This window comes from Arachis hypogaea, chromosome 13, assembly GCF_003086295.3.
Source record: "Arachis hypogaea cultivar Tifrunner chromosome 13, arahy.Tifrunner.gnm2.J5K5, whole genome shotgun sequence".
Lineage (NCBI taxonomy): Eukaryota > Viridiplantae > Streptophyta > Magnoliopsida > Fabales > Fabaceae > Arachis > Arachis hypogaea.
In genome coordinates this window covers 144297962-144313952 of record NC_092048.1, presented here as the reverse complement: position 1 = coordinate 144313952, position 15991 = coordinate 144297962, and the positions used below count along the sequence as shown (strand labels likewise).

The window sequence follows — 15991 nt, the reverse complement described above, 5'->3', positions numbered from 1 at the left end:
GAAAGGAGAAAAATGAAGCAAGAAGAAAAAGAAGCAACAACAATGCACGTAATAATAAGAAGAAAAAAAAAGTGCGCGTCCAATGACTTAGTTGGATTTAATTAAAATAATACTTGATTGTCTAGCTTTTTACATATTTAGGGTTAAGTGCGATTTTGGTCTCTAAGATATAGATTGAAAATTTTTTTGGTTCCTAACCTTTTTTTGCATACAAAATCGTCCTTAAGTTCAACATAGTTTTAAAATCATCATTCGAACCAAAATACCCTTATCTTCTTCTTCATTACAGCATCAGCATCTTTTTCTTCTTCTTCATCACAACATCATCAACAACAATAATGGAATCAGAAGCAAAATCAGAAAAAACAGAATCAGAAACAGAAGTAGAACAGCAGCGACGACCGTGGAACAACGGCAAGCACGCGAGGAGCAGCGACGACAGCAACTCTGCTTTTCTACGATGTCGTCTTCACCATGCTCGCTCACGGACGTGCTTCTCCTCCGCAAACGGTTTTAGATCTCCTCTTCTTCCCTTCTTTGGCGGCAATTTCGGAGCATAAAAGCACGGCGGCAACACGGCTGTTCTAGCGAGCTCGTGCACTCTCTCTCTCTCCCTCTCTTCTCAGTATCTCAGATTTTTTTTTCTTTATTTCAAAAAAAAAGAAATAAGAATACTATGCTGTCGCTGAATTTGAAATATTAGATTGCAATAATGATGTTGTTGTTGTTCTTGAATTTAAATACAACATTGTTATTGAATATTGTGAGTTGTTGTTATTGGTATTCTATTAATGACTTCTTTATGGTTTCTTTTTCTTTTATTAATGGCTTCTCTATTCTTTTTTCTTTTTTTATTTTATAATTTTTTTGTCAGGAGTAATTTAGTCCAAAATTTTGATATTTAGGTCAAAAGGATAATTTTAAAATTATGTTAAACCTTAGGTACAATTTTGTATGAAAAAAAAATTGAAGACACCAAAATCATACTTAACCCGCATATTTATTATCTTAATGCATCCGGTCAACTAATTCTTTTTCAAGTATCTTTGATTTTTTTTAAGAAAAAACATAAATTCCAACAAGAAATCCCCGAGTAAGATTTAGAAAGAAAAATCACCTTTTACCCATTTAGCTTAAGATATTGCCATACTTTAATAGTTTAATTCGTCATCATCCTTAATGATTTCATTCTCTTAATAACAATAAGAAATCAATGACCTTTTATACTATATAATGATATTCAAAATATGTTGGTCATTAAATTTAAATTGACGTTTTAGGCATTTATTGGTCTGCATCTTTATTCGTTGATTTTATTCTCATACAATAATCGTCTATAGAGAAAAATTGTCAAAACAAATCTAGAACTTTGTCTTGGAAAGAATATGCATTTGAATTTATCGATTCACTTATTTTACTTTCATTTTTATTGACATTTACATAAACGTGTATAGCAATTTTCAGAAATAAACTCTGATTTGGTCTCTAAAATATTTAAAAAATGGTTTAACATTTAAAACATTGCTTTTGAAGATATTAATAGTTAGTAAGAAGGTATTGGTGAGTTTAACTTACGACAAAAGAAAAAGGCAAAAGAAAAATGTTTCAGGAAGAGTTTAACCTTACATGAGTTTATTGGCATCTTGCTTTATGGTTTTCACCAATCACATTCGGACCTAGGTATTAAAAACATTTTCTAGAATCTACGAAGGTCAATATTCAGATACAACAGCGTGCGCCACATCTCTTGCAGCCTTCGGTGACTAACAATCTTGCGGTGAGAGACATTTGATCTGTGTTGCTGCATGTAATCTCTGATTCTCTGCTGCTTTGCCTAAATCTTTTCATAAGCCTCTGCCATGATTAATGTCACAAGTGATGTCCAACCCGTAAATGGGTGTACCCCTTTTCCCTTACCCTTAACCTGATCATACTGTTCCCACAGATATCCACTCTGTCGATAATTGCGTACTATATTTCTGCAGTGAGATGGGAAAGATGTAATTCTTATAAACTAATATCAAAGATAAGATTCCAAAAGCACCAAATACACTAGAACAATACCTAATTAAATTGCTTCTCAATTCTTCGTAGATAGCTTTAGCTCTGTCCTGATACGGGCCATTCTCTGAGATAAAATTCAACCCAAAGATTAGTTTCAGGAACGAATGAGATTTTTAGGGGTTGGGGGCTAACATAAGTTAATAAATTGAAAATTTTGCTACTTTCTTTTTTGCCTGTGCAGAATTACCTTTCGAGTAATGGTGGAGTGCTGAAAGAATTCTGTAATTCATGTTTATCCAAATTGTACCTCTCCAATATGGAGCATCATGCTCTGTGTTGCGTTTCATGTACATGGAACTGTGACACAAAACATAATATAGTTTTTGGTTCACTAGAATCATCGTGCTAAACAAGGTAACTAGAATAATTGAAGGTTTAAATGAGTTTTTGGTTTTGGTCAAGTGTAGACATGGTAAGAAAAAATATTGACGTGGCAAAGATGTATCACATTATCATACTAAGTCGGGACTAAAGAAAAATTTATAGGGATCATAAAAAAGAGTACTTTATAGGGACTAAAATCACTCAAATCAAATATTCATCAGAGCAATGGTTATGGACCTTGTTTTGGCAAGAGAACGTAGTCCATAGTCAGTCCACAAGAGGCTTCGATTTGAAATGAGTTCAAGCTGCTTTTCCAGAATCCATGATCCCTGAACAAGCCAGTACCGAATTATAATATGAATCTAATTGTGGAATCATTCAGACAAGGAATAACTTCGAAATGTGGAAATGCTACTTACTGATGGAATGATCCTTGTCATGAGCGGGAATAAACTCACATAACCAATGTGGGGAACAAATCTCAACTTGGGTCTCTCCAAAACTTCCCGGACAAGCTCGCGAGCAGCTTGATTATGTCCAACCGCCACCTCTTTCCATTTAAGTTGAACCTATCGTGGTTAAGCATGCAAAGAAAATCACATTCTCAGGCATGGGGACACAAGCATCGCAAATCTTGCGTAAGTTTGACAGTATACCTTCTCTGTATGATTTCCAAAATCAAAGTACGCACCATATGCAACATCAAAATGCATCTGTATGTACATGAAGCACAAATTAGGCATGTGAATGAATAATGGTAGACATGAAATGACTCTAGTATCAGCACACAATCTTATGATAAAAAGACAATCATCCTTGGACTGCTACACAGAAGAAGCAAAATTGAAAATCTCAATGGTCACGACACCATGGAGTGTGTGGAGAAGGCATAAAAGGAGCATGATTAGGCTTCACTCAAATGACATACTTTGGTTATTTAGATAGTACAAAGAAGCAAAGAGAAACCGTGTTTTCTAATATGTAAGGACAATGGGAAATTTTTATAAAGTAGTGTAAGGAAGGAATCAAGTTTCCTTTTTGAACATCATATTTTCCACAAGATTTCTAATTTCTGTTACGGGTATGCGGTTATTTTCTTTTATCTTTATTCCTCACCTTCTTGCAGAGATGCATAATGAAATATCAAGCAAGATGGAGAACACAGGTAATACCTGGTTTATTAACTCAAGATCTGATAGCAACTTAGCTGTAGAACCATAATTCTGCACCATTTCATTTAAAATGTCAGTTAAATTGGGTGATTTAAGCTTCAACAATTCAGTTATCTACATTTCCCCTAATTTGTATAAAAAGTATATAAATATAATGCATTCCCACATAATGATAAATTTGTTTCTAAATTATACCTTACTAGGTTTGGTTTCCTTATCTAACAGCTCTTCAATGGAATGCATGCAATCTGCTGCAAGTGACATCCAACACCTAAGATCCAAGTGGCGCTCATCTTCACTTGGGTGGGAAGCACGTGGATAATCATCCAATCCTGAGGACAGTGTCTGAAGATGCCAGAATGAATGTAATGTGATACTTGGACATAATGCAATGTATATTCATGCAATAATTAAGGTTTCAGACACATTCAATGCATGTCAGATATGACTTCTCAGTTTCTATTAATAATAAACATCATCCAGAAAAATGAATCCTATTTTGCTTGTCAAAACAGATGGTAGAACCACCGTAATATAAATTAAGCACAAATGGCCAAAACTGTTTTTAGATCTATGCTTTAAGTAGGTTCATGTCATGTTACAATAAAAATCTAATAAAACTCAATTGTGGCTGTGCCAGCAATAGTTTCCACTTTCAGTTTGCTCATGACTGTTCTACTCAAGTCACCTACGTATGTATAGTTTAAATCGGAAGTGCAGATGAGTCCAGAAAAAATGAATAGTATGTTTAATTGGTGGGTTAAAATAGGGTGAAAATTTTTGAGATGAACTGTATGCGTTATTTTATACATGAACTCATTCATAAAAATTTGCAATTCATTTTTACTACCAACCAAATATACCCTAAAAATTAAATATACTAAACAGGCCAGAACCTTGGGATTCAATTCTCGTATTGTTTTATTGTCCCGTCCATGCCAGTAGTAGCTGCCCATCTGATTCCCTGTATTAAAGAGATGATAACCCAAAACTAGGTGAGGAAGAAACTAACTCATCTCAGCACTGAAGCACACATGGCATTAGATTTATAATATACCTGACTGAGTTGTATTAAACCATTGGAACCATGCTTCCAATCTAACAAAGGCACGCTCTAGGAACAGAGATATATCACTTCTATCCTTTGAATTAAACTTGTTGGTCTTCAAGCCGTTAACTATATCTGATGGAAAACAAAACAGATTTTTAACCACTTGGTTTAGCACATAATACAAAAGGGATATTTCAAAGGCAATAGAGATGAACAGACCAATTAATCAGGAACAAAAAGAATATGTCATGGCCATAACTTCATATAAGACAGGACAAATAATTTTTTCAGTCTACAGAATCTTCATGTACCATATGAATATATGATATAATAACCCTAGCTTCATTCTGAAGGATATATTTTCAGTTATTTTACAGAATAAGTTTGTAAGCAGCGCAAGTAATAAAGATAGCATCACAACCATCATAATTTCTTTCTGGCAGGCCCTGTGATTAACATGCATTCAACATCATCAAACCAATGTTAGTCATCCTTATGACCTAAAGTGAGGTTTACAGAGATAATTGCATTTGTCCAGCTTGGTCTCCACTCTCCATAAACTAATTATTCACAAACATTTTCGGTAACCCAGCACAATTATGATGATTCCCAACTTAAAGAACAAGCAAATCAAAAGAAGTTGTAAGGATAAGTGGGCATCGCAGAGACAAAACCACACAGGAACTTTCTCATTATCATTCCCCAACATAAGGAAAATCAGACTGGGGAGTTAATGATTGATTGAACACAATGGGAACATGATTGAAACAATAAGATTGAAACGAAAAGGTTACGGAAAAAGAGAAACATAGAAATAACAATAAACAGAAGTACCATTCAATGCTAAAAACAGAGTTGGAGGATTTCCATTTGTTGGATGCTGCGGAACAAATTCCTCTGGGACCCGACTGCAAGATCAGAAGAATTTGTCACTTGGGGAGCTAAAAGCTAAAAATGAATGCATCAATTTATAGAAAATGTGTTGTACTACCTTCGCGCTTCGGCTCCCAGAATTTGTTCACGAGGTATCCATCCATCAACATTCATCAAATCTAACCAGTGTCCAATGATATCCAACGAAATATGAATATCCCAACGCCTAGTTGATGTGCATAAGTGCAAAGAAAGCATACATATAATAGACAATCTTTTGTTATTTGAAACCCATAAGTCTTGAACAATCCAGAAAATACAGTACTTTTTTCTGAGTAGAAGTTCAAGCAAAACAAATAGATATGATGATTATGGTTGAGATAAGGATGTTACTAGGATGAGAACCTAACCAGATTAGAAGTTGATGAAAGCCTTCATCCCATAAAAATCCTCTTGGAAAGGAAGATCGACCTGGTACAGCTGTATAAAGCTCAGCAGGCCAATATGATACATACTTAACATGCTCTTTAAGCTGCAAACGAAAACAACATACAGCATAAGTGCGAGTTCCAAATAGCTTGTAGCAAAAAGCACAAGATAGCATCATGACTGAAAACTAAAACCGCCCACATATTAATAAAAGAATAGCAAATCTGCTGTTATGAGGTATATTGGTATAGATTATCAACTGACACCAAAACAGTTTTCTGCATAAAATCAATTTACCTATGGAAAAGATAAAACATGTGAAGATGTCCATATTTAGTATAACCACAAGCCGTGTTATATGGCACTATGGGGTAAATACTTTTCAATAAGGACTAACAAATAATAAACAAAAGTAACTTACATCGAGGGTTCTTGGAATTGCAATTACTGACTGCCCATAAAAGTAACCAATGCCACCTAACAAGTTCCCTACAGCAGCCTTACCAACAGATATGGATTCTGAATCCACCTGGAATCAAAGATAACTTGGGATTCAAACAACTTCTCCCATCTTGAGAGAGAAAGGGGAAGACTTGAGATTCAAACATTTCCCCCCTTGAGAAGAGAAGAAATTATGGAAAATCATAAAGTGAAATAAAAATTGAATAAGGAAAAGGACAATGAAATTAGTACCTTCTCAGCCAAACTGAAAACATCTTCAAACTTTTTGTCAAAAGCTTGTTTCTTATCATTCAGTTGACTGGTCAATGAGGTGCCTAAGATTGAGCAGAGAAAAACAAACAAACAAAAAATTACACACTATAAAAAAGATTAAAAAATCTACATCAGAAAAGAGTAGCCAATTTCTCTTTAAAGGTATTAAGATTTAAAAGCAAAAGAATCATAAGAGACAAACCAAAAGCCAAAAGAAATGAATTTAAAAGCACAGGAGCCATAAATGATTATCTTTCAAATTTCAGCCTCAATATTATTTAGCACATATTAGTTACACAATTGTATAAGCCCTCTTAATGTCCATCCACAAGCAGCTCAGAGCAATGACCAACTCTCACAACATAATAATTTCTAGATTTATTCAACTTCATTTAAGTGCATTTAAATTTCGTGTTTTGAGAAACAATTTATAGAAGTGGAAAAAACCTGTTAACTGACTAACACGCTCGTCTACTCTTGAGCTTTCCGAACCAGTTCCAGAAAGAAGTGCAATATCTGTTGTGAAAGGAAATCCACCGATAATCTGCGGCAAAAAGATGTGTGTGTATGTGTGTGTGTGCGTGTATTGAAGAGTAAGACAAACTAAATTTAAACATTTATAATTGTCAAATGGACCTCACAAAGAGCATACAAACAACAACAACAACAAAGCCTTGTCCCACTAAGTGGGGTCGGCTACATGAATCAAATGACGCCATTGTGCTCTGTCATGTATCATGTCTACAGAGAGACCGTTTACATGTAGATCTCGTTTGACCACCTCATGGATGTAGACCTCACAAAGAGCATATGTAATTAAATGTTTATATTACCTGAAAAACTAACACATTTGGAGAATCAACTGATGAGTCAGACAGCTGTAATCGAGCATGGTTTCTTATCTACTATGACATGCACAGCAGCAGAAACGTCAATGGAAAGACCAAAAGCAAAAAATAATAATAAATAATAAATAATAAATAATAAATAATAAATCCAAAATTATACAACAAAATTAATTGAACTGGAACACCTAAACATACTTGTGATGCAAGATTTTCCTCAACAAGATCAGATAAATTATGAAAGTGAGGGGTGCGAAATCCAGAATAATGCAGCTCTAAATCATCCTGTAAAGTAAAAAATATTCGGTTAATAACAGGTTACTTGGATGCATACGATAACAGATCATAAAGAATGACAAATTGACAATTAAATGTAGTATATTAGGGCAAGAACACAAATGGATTATAAAGGTAAATTAAAGGTCCAAAGAAAAAGGATAGTAAACTTTCATGAGGTGCTGTTATGCTCAAGTGATATGCATGATTCAAGATATGGAGATTCACAAGCTTATTCCTAAACTGTTTCAAAGAAGAAAATCGCACTTTCAAGGTGCTGCTTAAAGGAAATGTAGGACATTTATAACCAGAAAACCATAAACACAAACAAGAAGTCATAGTATGAACAACGTTATCTTGAATATTCAACCAAAACACTATGTCCTATCATTACCGTTGATTTTAAATGCAGCTGCCAATTTCCAATATCCAGTCGAGAGCCAGATGCAAGCAAAGAATCCTCATGAATGTTCAACTTTTCTCTACTTAGATCCAGAACATTACCACCTTCATCAGCCAAATAGAAGAAAAGCTGGGCACCTTTCCCAAACTCCTCGTTCCACTCAGACCTGAGATTGGACCACAAGATAAAGTTCACCATAGCGTATCAATAGTCAGATATGAGACTCATGCTGGGAAACAAAAAGCAACTCGGACCAGAAATTAAGATCAGCGTTAGATTTTATGTTATCATCTTCTAGGAGGAAAAATCAGACCAAAAGCCAAAAATGATTTAACAGGATTGCTAGTATCTACTTTGTCCAAAACAACCGACTAACAAATTTTTTCCACCCTTTAACACTTATAGTGGAAAGTGATTTGAAAGCAATTACATGACTTACTTATTGATGTGCACACTAATTCGAACTGCCCAATCCCCTCCGTAACCACTGCCACCCACCTTTGATTTTAAAAACTCAGTAGCCAAAGTCATGCCATGATCTGCCAGCAACTGATGCCCGAATTCACGTCCATCATGCTTTGTCCAACCATAAGTGCCAAGATCATCCTCATCTTTGCAGACATGTCGCAAGTGATACCTTCCATCCTTCACACCAATCCACATCAATCCAGCCATCAAAGACTGTGAAGTCCTGACATAACCAACCAACCAAACAAACAAACAAAAATATATATTGTTAGAAACTTAGAATGCTTGCAGAATCAAATGTCGTTGATATCAGTATCCTAAATACAATATCTAAGCCAGACATGGCACTCATTTTACCCACAATTCTTATATTTAGCCTCCAAAATAGTCTTGCTTCCGTGTCAGCTCGAACAACCTTGTTTAACCAAACTCTTTACAGAAACTATTTACTAAAACAAATAAAGACGATACCTGGCACGAATTCCAAGATAAAGATGGGGACGATAAGTTCCCCAATACAAACTCTCCCTGTGTTCACCTTGAAACTGCAGCGCGAAAAAAAAAAATCATTCACGCGCGTCAATCTTCGGAATCAGAAAGTTAAGAAAAATGGAGGAAAAAAACTCAGAATAACAATTAAATAATGGAGGGAATAATGTTAAGCGAGAGTTTCACCTGAGGAAGGTCCATAATCTTGGGGGCAGGAAGCGGCGTGACGGCGCGAGGGAGCTCGGGTTCGGCGGTGGAATTGACAAGGTGAAAGATCAGAAACAAGATTACGAAGAATGCCACCACGGTGATAAGGAGCACCACCTTGAGGTTCGGATTGTTGAATAGCGGAATGGTGCTTCCGTACTTGCTCCTCTCTCTCCGACGCTTCAGCTTCAACTTCGCTTCCCGGAGTGAGGCATCGTCGTCTCCGCCGTCAGGATCGGCGGAGGATCTGGCTCTGCTCCGAGTGGTTCTTCTTCCGCTTCCGGTCATTTATGGTTTCAGTCACTCGATCGCAAAGTCACAACGTCGCGTAGGTGCTGCTGAGGACCTGGCAAGGACTAGTATGAGTGAACTCTCTATGCATTGAGCTAATGTCCAAAAATATAATACTAAGATTGAAAGCTCAGAATTATAAACCATATCATAAATGTCTAAAACTGATGTACCATATGATAAATGGGTGCAAACATTTAGATTTAGATTTAATTAAAAAAATTATCATTGCTAAACCAATTACATTGAGAATTATATAAAAAAAATCTTACTAACAACTGTTCATACAAAACTTTTATTACTCTTATTGAGTTAAACTCCAAAGTAGTCCTGAGATTCACAAAATGCACCCATTTAGTCTCTGACTTCTCAATTGCACTATTTATGTCCTTGAGATTTGAAAAAATGCACCTAGTTAGTCCATTCCCCCTTTTCCGTCCAAACTACTTCCTGGCGGCAGTGATGTGGCAATTTTTTGCCATGCTGGACATCCTAACTGTTATATGACGTGGCTATCGAAAGTTTGTAACCCAATGTGGTCCCTGAGTCTCTTTTTAAACCTCCTTCTTCTTCTTCTTCTTCTTCTTGATCGACGACAAGGACGCCAAGTTGCAGCAGAGCCTCACGAGTGCCAGAGCTTTCGATACCCATGGAGTGTAATGAATTTGTGCATGGTGAAAATGATTTGGTTTTGTAGTCATAATAGAGGTAAGTGTTAAGCATCTTGTTTGTTTGTTGTTAAATGTGTTTGTTTGGCTGTTGAGAAAATTGAAGCAAGAAAAAAAAAAGAAAAGAAAAATGAATTTTGATTCTTTTGGGAGGTGATTGTTTCTGTAGTTGACTAGTTATAGCCTTATAGGTCATGAGTTGACTTCACCAACTTTTTGTTGGTCTTTGGTTATGGAGGTGTTGGTTCTTCTTGCTTGAATCTCAGCTTTGACTCATTCTTCTTCTAAAGAAAAATTGGATGCACATAACATGTTTGTGAAAATGACACACATGAGTACACTCTTGATCCCCTTATAGTGATTGTTGATTGTGACAGTACGGTTCTATATGTTTACTTTCTCATACTTTTGTGTTGGAGGAAACAAGCTATGGTTGTTTTCTTGCTAATTGGTACAATAGGGCCACCAATCAAGAAAAGAGCTGGTTTGAGGATTAAACAAGTCGGGAGAGGTTCATACAGAGGTGTTTTGTGTTTATGTCTGTCTGTGTGCTTTGAACATTGAACTTGTTATTTGGACTGTGATTTTTGTACATTTTTTTCTCAAAAGTGTTAGTAAAAAGAGAATATAAAATAGACGGAAGCCACTTTTATGACTCATCAGATGTTGAAGGACTTTTGTGATGGTACACAGTGGAAGTATGCTATTTTTTGGAAACTTAACCACCGTTTTCCCATGTAAGTTCTGTGGCTATTTGTTGTGCTGCCTTTTGTGTTTGTTTGTGCTGAAATGAGTAAAGTTGTCTTTTTATGTGGTAGTTTCTCAATAAGTTAAGTTCACAGTTTTTAACTTATTATGAGTTAGAGGCGTGTGCTTCTAGAAGAATTGATCATGTTGTTGATGGCTCACTATTTTCTTATGTTATTTGCTTATGTGAACTAACGTTACTTTAAAAAGGGTTAAACCTTGGATTATTAACTAAATTTTGTTTGGTCTGCTCCTTTTGTTACTTGTTGGTACAATTTGAACTTTGGATCTCATGCATGTATGCTGCTCAAGCCCCTTTTTGCCAATAATAATGGTTATGGATGAGCCATTTTTTGTTATTATAGGTGTCAAATAGTTGTTTGACCTGTTTTTATTTGTAACAACTGCAACTTATTCAATAGGTCAATCTTTGTGTTTAGGTCCATAATTTTCTTTTCATTAATTTCTTGTTGAGAAACATAACTTTAGAACCTCATGATCAAGATCATCTTTGTCTAATCTAGAAATAAGAGTGAACCATTATCTTAGTGTGTGATGTACCATATTTTGCTTGGTGCATCATAGTTGTCCATGATCTATATAATGTTATAAACTAAGTTCAGTGTAAGTTAATGTCAGTGTAATTTAGAAACTTCTTATTTTTATAAATGGCATATACTTTTACTATTCGCTTGAAATAAGCTGGTTGCTTATGTTTGAGTTTCTGGAGCATCACACAAGTCTTGTTGTTTTAGGACTTTGACCTGGGAAGATGGATATTATGGTTACCAGAAAATTAATGAGGCCGCGGAGAGTATGTTGGATGACATCAATTTCAAATTTCCAGCACCTCCAACCATCGTACACATCAACGACGAAGAAGATCGAAGAAGAAGAAGAAGAAGTGGTACACTACTCCATGAGCAGTTAGGATTAAAAAGGAGCTCAGGGACCACATTGGGTTACAAACTTTCGATAGCCACGTCATGTAACCATTGGGATGTCCAGCATGGCAAAAAATTGCCACATCACTGCCGTCAGGATGGAGTTTAGACGAAAAAGGGGGAAGAGACCAACTAGGTGCATTTTTTCCAATCTCGAGGATAAAAATAGTGCAATTGGGAAGTCAAAGACCAAATCGGTACATTTTGTGAATCTCAGGGACTACTTTGGGGTTTAACTCTTATTTTATTAGTAAAACTTATATCAAATTTCAATAAGTAAATAAATACTATTATTTTAGACATTGAAAGAGCACGTCATTTAAAATGCATCAATGGGTATATCATTAGATTTCAAACGAGTGACAGAGATTGACAAAAAGAAAAATAATAAACTAATAACAGTAAATATCATAGTTCTGAAAACCGGTCAAACCGATTAATTTGACTAAATTAACCAAAAATCAGTCCTCTAATTGGTCTGGTTGATGTCAAGAATCACTCTACAAAAAATCAATAAAAAAATTAGTCGACCGATAGTTGACCGATAAACTAATTGAACTGATCCGATTTTTAAAGCTTTGGGTTCACTAATCCAAATCAAAACAACGTCGTTTTGATATAAGTAAGAAAAAAACCCAACAAAACCTTCCCCCTTCAGGGTATTAGGGATAATAAACATCTTATGTTATAAAATCACTCATCCCAAAAGTTTAAATTAATTTTAGGGTTCACCAAGGATCGATCTCTTGACCTTTCAAATCTAAAGCTTTAATACCATGTCATGATACCACTCATCCCAAAGATTTACGCTAATGAAAAAGGCAACACTAATAATTATATATCTAATACTCCCTAAACCTCCATTGTACGCATTATACAAATATTCCATTGGCTCCCCATACTTTTCCTTACTATTTTGGATTCTAAATTTTAGTGGTTGGACATAATAAATTATGTTTGATATAATTGTCAAAAATAATGATAAGTTCATTTTGATTAACTCTGTTGAATCTTGAATGTGTATTTTATGATGAAAAGAATGGAACACTTAATGATGATTATGATTTTTGATGAGTAATGTCTTTGTTTAGTTGAAAATTTATTTGTTTATTGTTGTTTCTTTTGATAATAGAATATGCATGTGTTTGTTATTTATGTACGTTTTGAATTTTCTTTGGTTATAAACTTTGATGTTTTTTTTTTTTTGTGACTTATAAACTTTGATGTTTAAAGTTGTTTATAAATTTTTAATGATAAAATAATTTATTATATAAAATTATAAAATTTTAAATTTTATTAGCTTAAAAATAATTAAATTTTTAATAATTTTATTGTATATTTAATTAAATCGGTTTAACTACATTTTGATCCTAATTGGACTATTAAATCATTGAACCAATCACTCGATCCAATAGTGACTGATTCGGTTCTCCTAACCTTAGTAAATATCAAGGTTATGAAAATCGAACCGGACAGACTGGTTTGACCAAAAACTGGTTATTTGGCCTGTCCGGTTGTCCTCTAAAACTGTTCTGCAAAAAATTAATAAAAAAAACCAACCAAACCGGTGGTTAACTGATAAACCGGCCAGGTTTTTTAAAGGTTCGGTTTTGTCATTTGTTTCAGAAAACAGCGTCGTTTAACGCCTGAGACAAAAAAAAAAGAGAAAGCCCACTATCCCAGTCCCAATTCCCAAATCCAACCAAAACGCATAACCCTCTCCCTTATGAAATCATCTTTCTTCCTCTCCCAACCGTCTCCCAGCCTTGCTCTCCTCCTACCCAGCCGCCGCATTCCCCCTCTCTGCTATCATCCCCTTCCCTTTGCCTGCGCAAGCTCGTCCATTTCGCTTTTCTCGCTCACCTTGTTGCCGTCACAATCATCGCCTTCCAGCCACTTTATAGACGTCGTCGTGGCTGTTACCCTCCCGTCGACTCCTCCCTGTCAGAAGCTTTGCAATCGTCGACGTCGTCACGCTGTTACACACAGCACCTCTCCCTCTTTCTTTCTCTCTCAAATTCAAAATCCCCTTCCGAAGAACCCTAACCCTATCTAGCCCGTGATCGAGCCATGAACTTCAATGCCTTTGATTTCAAAATTTTTGTTTCGCAGGAAAGCAAGAAGATGGCAGATGCCAAACCCACAAAAGATTTTAAGACCGTGCTAAAAAAATTTCAGAAGGCTCATTGTCTTGCAGCTGAGAGAGAAACAACATATACTCCTTTTGTTCCACAAGCAGTTCTTCCTTCCAGGTGACTTATCAACTTTGTAGAAGTAGAAATGGCAAAATATGATCCTTATTTGCTTTATGTGTGTGACTTATGTAGAATTTAAGTGATTATGTACAGTGATGGAAGAACAAGTTAATCTTAAAATAATACAACTTAATTTGTTTGTACTTGGTCTTTTGGTATTCAATTGTGTACTGAATGCATTGTTGCTATTTCCCTCGAGTGGGCTAGCTCCCGAACCTCGTCAACTAAGTCTCTCTCTATTTCTTGATCGAAGGCTCCGAAGAGGAACCCTGGGCTTGATTTGCCAATCTCGACTGGTATGGCCGCTTCGGTGCCATAGGTCAGGCAAAATGGTGTTTCTCCAGTTGTCGACTGTTGATTGGTATGGTAAGACCAGAGAACAAAGCCGAGTTCATCTACCCAGTCACCCTTTTTTTGCTCCAAGCTTTTCTTGATTTCCTTTAGAATAACCTTGTTCGTGGCTTCTACTTGCCCATTAACTTAGGGGTGCTTAACCGAAAAGAAGTGTTGCTGGATCTTAAGTCTTTCGAGGAAGTCACAGAATTTCTTGTCGGCGAATTGGGTGCCATTTTCCAGGATAACAACCTCCAGTATACCAAATCTGTTTATCACTTGCCTCCAAAATAATTTCCTGTATTGAGTTGCCATTATGCTGGCCATGGTTTCGGCTTCAATCCACTTGGTGTAGTAGTCGATGGCTACTATGAAGAACTTGAGCTATCCCGAGGCCATAGGGAAGAGGCCCGTGAGATCTATTCCCCACATAGCAAAAGGTCGGAAAGCCATGATGGAAGACAACTCTTCTGCCGGGACCTTGTGGAAATTCTCATTTTCCTGGCATTTAATGCACGACTTAACGAGCTGCATTGAGTCATGAATTATGGTTCGCCAGTAATAGCCGGCCCTTATTAGCTTATGGGCCAAGGCTTTTCCACTCATGTGATGACCACAGCAACCCTCATGGACTTTCTTCATGACATACTCTGTTTGGTCAGGGCAGAGGCACTTTAGGAGTGGTTGTGAAATGCCTTTCCGAAATAGTATTTCCTAGATTATAGTATACTTGTCAGTTTTTTTTGTTCAGTTGGGTTGGTTGGGAGTTCACCTTCCTTGATGAATCTTCTAATCGGGGTTGTCCAGTTCGAGGCCCCAATTGGTTTAGGACCAAAGTGATTGAGGATTCTTTAACTGCCTCTTAGATGAGGGAGTGATTTCTTCTTGAGGACATGGTGTTGTTAGCTAGTTTCGACAGTAGTTTTGCCCTCATGTTTCGCTCCTGAGGGACATGCTAAATTGTGGTCTCGTCAAAAGTCGTGCATAGCTCCTTGGCTTTCTCCAGATACCTTTGGAGTAGGGAGTCCCGAGCTTGGTAAGTTCCATTAATTTGGGACATCATGACTTGTTAGTTGCTGTTTACATCCAAGCTTTTGGCTCTGAGTTCTTTGGCCAAAGAGTGCCCTGTTATGATGTATTATGCTTGGTTATTTGATACTAGAAACTCGTATTTAATGGATTGCTCGTACATGAGGCCACTTGAGTTTCCTATGATTACTCCTGCGCCGCCCGAGGATTGGTTGGATGCTCCATCGACGTGGAGTTTCCATCGTTGGGTCGGGAAAGCAGGATCCTAGGTGGCTATTTCAGCCAAGAAGTCCACCATTGCCTGAACTTTGATAGCATGTCTTGGTTGGAACTCAATGTCGAATTGTAAGAATTCCACAGACCAAGTCATCATTCATCCCATCATGCTTAGTTGGAAATCAATGGCTTG

At 36.3% G+C, this 15991-nt stretch overlaps 1 protein-coding gene across 1 annotated transcript; it reads right to left on the bottom strand.

Moving 5' to 3' along the window:
• Positions 1–1505: 1505 nt before the first annotated feature.
• LOC112792583 (mannosyl-oligosaccharide glucosidase GCS1) lies at positions 1506–9777 on the bottom strand. The gene is made up of 22 exons (XM_025835877.3): positions 9295–9777; positions 9091–9164; positions 8591–8842; positions 8143–8317; positions 7671–7757; positions 7461–7529; positions 7075–7171; positions 6607–6689; positions 6335–6442; positions 5895–6016; positions 5603–5710; positions 5446–5519; positions 4618–4743; positions 4457–4524; positions 3756–3905; positions 3561–3611; positions 3045–3101; positions 2808–2957; positions 2626–2717; positions 2252–2361; positions 2065–2128; positions 1506–1979 (listed from the first exon to the last, which is right to left on the bottom strand). Exons 1-22 carry the CDS (start codon positions 9601–9603, stop codon positions 1835–1837), a joined length of 2571 nt encoding a protein of 856 aa, XP_025691662.1. The 5' UTR covers positions 9604–9777; the 3' UTR covers positions 1506–1834.
• Between the last annotated feature and the right edge of the window lie 6214 nt (positions 9778–15991).

What these genes read in the sequence shown, in the direction of transcription:
- LOC112792583 (XM_025835877.3), bottom strand. Translation starts at nt 9,603, where the DNA reads ATGACCGGAAGCGGAAGAAGAACCACTCGGAGCAGAGCCAGATCCTCC. An exon ending in ATTAGTGTGCACATCAATAA is followed by an intron (nt 8,318 to 8,590) that starts GTAAGTCATGTA and finishes GTCCAATCTCAG; the next exon opens with GTCTGAGTGGAACGAGGAGT. An exon ending in ACTCCACCATTACTCGAAAG is followed by an intron (nt 2,129 to 2,251) that starts GTAATTCTGCAC and finishes ATTTTATCTCAG; the next exon opens with AGAATGGCCCGTATCAGGAC.